The sequence below is a fragment of the Montipora foliosa genome, chromosome 4 (assembly GCF_036669935.1).
Source record: "Montipora foliosa isolate CH-2021 chromosome 4, ASM3666993v2, whole genome shotgun sequence".
In the NCBI taxonomy this organism is placed as follows: Eukaryota; Metazoa; Cnidaria; class Anthozoa; order Scleractinia; family Acroporidae; genus Montipora; species Montipora foliosa.
In genome coordinates, this window is record NC_090872.1 from 23865599 (window position 1) to 23870085 (window position 4487).

The window sequence follows — 4487 nt, forward strand, 5'->3', positions numbered from 1 at the left end:
ATCTATAACCATGAAACCTAATTTTTCCTCCTCTGTCATACTGGAAAATGGTTTTTGGGCACTTTTGTTCTCAAACAACTTCTTATGTAGAAGTAAGCGAGAAGAAAATTTCACGTGTACGGCAAAGGTAGAAAATGGCGGGAAAATCATGATCACGTGGTCACTTTTGCCGTTCGCGTGTCACGTGAACGTGATGCTAATTCTCGCTAAATTAGAATATATGTGTCGCGTTCCGCGCTGTTACACGCCCTCGACAGATAGTTTGCTTGAGTCAGGTACACTCCAAAGTACTTGACGCCTGTTGTGTCATAAATTTATTTCTACACAGGTTGTGAGTAACGAGAATGAGAACTTGACAATAGCAGCTGAGAAAGAAATCTCGGTAGAAGGACACGAGGGTGTGTTTTTTGACGGGAAAATGTTGAGATTTCATGCTGAACAAGACGTGAGCCTTTTGGTATGAATTGTAATTCAATGCACTACATTTGAAGACGTGTTTTTTTTTTTTCGATCTTGACTTGAGGATAGACGGATACTCGGAAAAAAATCTCTGCTTTTTTAGATGCTATGATTAACTTGTTTTTGTTTTCCCTCAGTCCAAAGAGATTGTCTTCGATGCCTCCGGAGGAGTTTATTTTGGGGATCGTTTGCCAGTAGCAGATTCTGGATCCCCTTCAGCTGAAGTGTACAAGTTGTGTGCTTGCGTCAATAATGGTAAGCTGTTCCGTGTCAAAGCAACAGTAAACAATCCGACGTGTGCAACCGCTGAGATAATTTGTTGATCACAAACACCGAGGAGATCATTGGGTCTCAGGGATACTACGCCGCAAGCCAGTGCGATTGTTTATTCCACATAAACTTTAAGAAAGCTTTGGCAGGTGTCTTACTTCATGGATAGCAGCTTGCAAAAGGAAGTAACATGGCGGTGGTCAGTTCGTTTGAAGCGTCAATATTGAATCATGAATATACATGTGCATGTACAACAATGCTGTTATTAGCAATAACCGTATCACTTTAATTACTGAAGGCTCAAGCATATCTATCTGAACGTAGTTAACTGAGAACATGGGGTTTATTAATTTGGGAGACTCGCATAAAACAAAGGAGTTCAATGGGCCATGTCGGAGTTCTTGTCTGCCTCCTCTTCAAAGCGAGTCTAAGTGGCCAGTTTTTCTTCAGTATGAAAATTAGTTTTCATTCATATGTCAAGTAGAACTAATAGGCCATTTCCGAGTTCATACCTGCCTCCTCTTCAAAGCGAGTCTAAGTGCGAAGTTTTTCTTATGAAAATTAGTTTTCATTCATATGTAAAGTAGAACTAATTACCATCACAAAAACTTCGCACTTAGACTCGCTTTGAAGAGGAGGCAGACATGAACTCGGAAATAGCCTATTACCATCGCAAAAGGTTTGCACTTATACTCGCTTTGAAGAGGAGGCAGACAAGAATTCGGAAATGGTCGATTCAAATGTTGGTTTTTTAGGAGATGGAAAAACCGGAGTACCCGGAGAAAAACTTCTCGGAGCAGAGTAGCGAACCGCATGTGACGTTGAGTCTAGGTACCCGTTTCTCGAAGGTTCCCAAAGTTTTTGGGCGTATTTCGAAGGCCTTTACCCTAGTTCCAGAGGTTTTCCTTGAACTACGAAAGAGCCGCGAAGAGGCGAAGTCGAGTCGCAGAGCGGCAAGAAGAGAAAAGCCTCTGGTTGCCTTAGACTTGAATCTCACTTTATGCAAACGCCAGGGTCAGGATCTAACCCTCAGGCTCGGATTGGTTGATATTTTTACAAACACGCTAATCAATATGATTGGCTCGTTTGATTGGTAATACCCAGGGGACGCGTGATTGGTAAGTTGCCATTGGTCCCTTTTGTAATTATCAATTTGACGTGTTTGACAGCTAGCGTCTGCATGAAAGTGAGATTCAAGTCGAAGGTAACCAGAGGTTTGTCTCTTCTCGCCGCTTCGCGACTGGTCTTCACCGCTTCGCGACTGGTCTTCACCGCTTCGCGACTGGTCTTCACCGCTTCGCGACTCCCTCGCAGCTCAAGAAAAACCTCTGGGACCCGGGTAAAGGGCCTTATATTTCTTTGTATCTCAGTTCAAGCCGCGAGGCCGTTTCAGGGCCTGAAACTGCAATTAGGTTTTTCTTTCGGGTGGTGAATAACAGTAACAATATCAATAACGGTAATAATGACCTTAAGTTACGTAAGTGTCAACTGTACTTAGCGCTAGGGCACTACTATTGGAGACAATACAGAAGTCAAAACAAAACCTGTTAAAAGGCCAGCGTTCTAAAATAGGGGAATCTCTTTTTTGACATTTGGGTTTTCATGCCCGGAAATTTACCGGGACTTTCGAGAAACAGGCCCCAGGAATCGGACCTGGGGCTTGTTTCTGGAAAATCCCGAAACTTTGCGGGCCCTTTTCGGGTGTCACAATTCCCGCTGTATCTTATGGACGGACGGATTTTAAGGTGGCTCAAACACTTGAAGAGAGACTTTCTTTAGAAGGATTGGCACTACAACACCGTATCACGTAACAGTAATGTTGTGGTACCATATGAAACACCGATTATTTCCAAACGAGATGCGGTCATTTTTGTGACGTAATAAGTTACCTTGGCAGCGGAAAAGCCCAGCAAAAACACCCTACGTTTTGGCTTTAGTTGCTTATATCTCAAAAAGGAACTCGGTGACGTGATCAGAAGGACAAGATGAAACTTTCTGCAAAGTTTGATAAAAATATGTATCGCAGAATCAGAGGCAACAGTAAAAGCAAGGTGACACACGCTAACCTCAACCTGCTGTGGCCATCACATCACGCATGCGCACAACCATTTCAACCGGCCAATTCGCAGCCATGGACAGCTGTTTCGGCCTTGCTGGGCCTCATCGGCATGGCGTAACTATCATTCAAGCCGGGTGTTTTTAGCACCCCTTTAAGTGGCAGCTTCACATGCAATACATGTGGTAAGCTGGGTTGGAAACGGCAAAACTGTTCTCCCACGGCAAGCGTGTGGGAAGGTGGATCGCATTAAGAGATCGGTGTGTCACTTAAATTAAAAACAACAACAAAAGCAAGGTGACAGAGGCACCTTAAAAATCACAAATTTAAGGTGGCTTTGAGTCCGCTGTACAGAATTTTTTAAAACTTTGCAGATCGTTTTGCTGGTCGAGTTATCAATTTCCGCGTTTAAAGTGCCTATGATGTGAAAAATATCTTTTGCTTATTTTAAAGACCTTTCAAAATGATGAAGAATGGTTTTTTTCTATTTTAGAATACCATCTTTCCTTCCACAGGTATTCAAGTTTTTGTTTTAAAATTGATGACGTCACAAACAATCCAAATGACCGTTATAAATCCCAAAATTGAGATTATCTCAGAAAATATTGGGGTAATGATATTCAAACTTGGCACAAAGGCACAAAGTGACATCTATAAAGATGTTGGTAACACGGCTCGTGTCAAGTGCCTCTCTGCCATGAACCAAATATCTTGGATTTTGAACAGATAAGTACAGGCAGAAAAATGGTCAGACTTGAAACGCATGTGCTGCCCATAATGCTTAACATCTCCGTATAAGGTTACCGAGAGTGAACATCTCTTATTACGACACAAAACGACAAAATCAATCCTGCATTAAATAGACCCAGCAGCAAGAATGGTTGCCATGGAAACAGCATAGAGGGTAGCATTTGTGCCTTACTTCATGTCGATTACTGCTGCTAAGTTTGAACAACACCCATTCAATATTTTCGGAGATATTCTCAATTTTGTCATTTATTACAGCCATTTGCAATGTTTGTGACGTCATCTTTTGTTTTCCTTTTTCTTTATTTTAACAAAAACTTGAATATACCTGGAACGAAAGAAGGTATTCCAAAACAGAAACACCCATTCTCCATCATTTTGAAAGGTCTTTAAAATAACCAAAAGATATTTTATACTTCATGGGCACCCTAAAAGAAGTCCGTTAATTTCCACTAGAAATATTTTTCTTGTAATCAAATATGCCTTAAACAGTGTGGGGTTTTTTATACCAAATTTGAATGGCAAAATGTTTGATAGCATATACCCAAAAGGTTGTATTAAAATCTTCATTTTCATGATGGTCAGGAACGTCAATTTCTAGATTTTTGTACTTTTGTAAAACAAGTAAAGGACATGTCTTTGTTATAATGCTGTCTCGTTTCACTGATGTACTTTGAGTTGGATATAGTATTTAAAATATTCTCCCAAACGTAATAGCAAGGGCGTACCAACTTACCATTTCTTTCCTTCATACCTTCTTCGTAGCAGTAGTAGAAATGCACAGAGGTCTCTGCGTTTCCTGATTCACCCTCTAAATGCCGCTCGAAGCAAGTGGTTTAAAGTCTCAACTCTCCTGCGGATGAAAAGCCACATCCCCTTGCTAGCTCTATGCCTTACCCAAAATTTGATTTCCACATTTGCTACTTGACTATTTCGGAAGAGGAAGACGTGAGTT

General features: G+C 41.3%; 1 protein-coding gene across 1 annotated transcript in view; it reads left to right on the forward strand.

The window, feature by feature from the left end:
• LOC138000366 (beta-sarcoglycan-like) overlaps positions 1–4180 on the forward strand; it is a 15117-nt gene extending 10937 nt beyond the window's left edge. The window contains exons 6-7 of the mRNA XM_068846705.1: positions 329–457; positions 597–4180. Of these exons, the coding sequence (XP_068702806.1) occupies positions 329–457; positions 597–782 (315 nt within the window). The 3' untranslated portion in view covers positions 783–4180. The remainder of the gene's footprint in view (positions 1–328; positions 458–596) is intronic.
• The last annotated feature ends 307 nt before the right edge of the window (positions 4181–4487 follow it).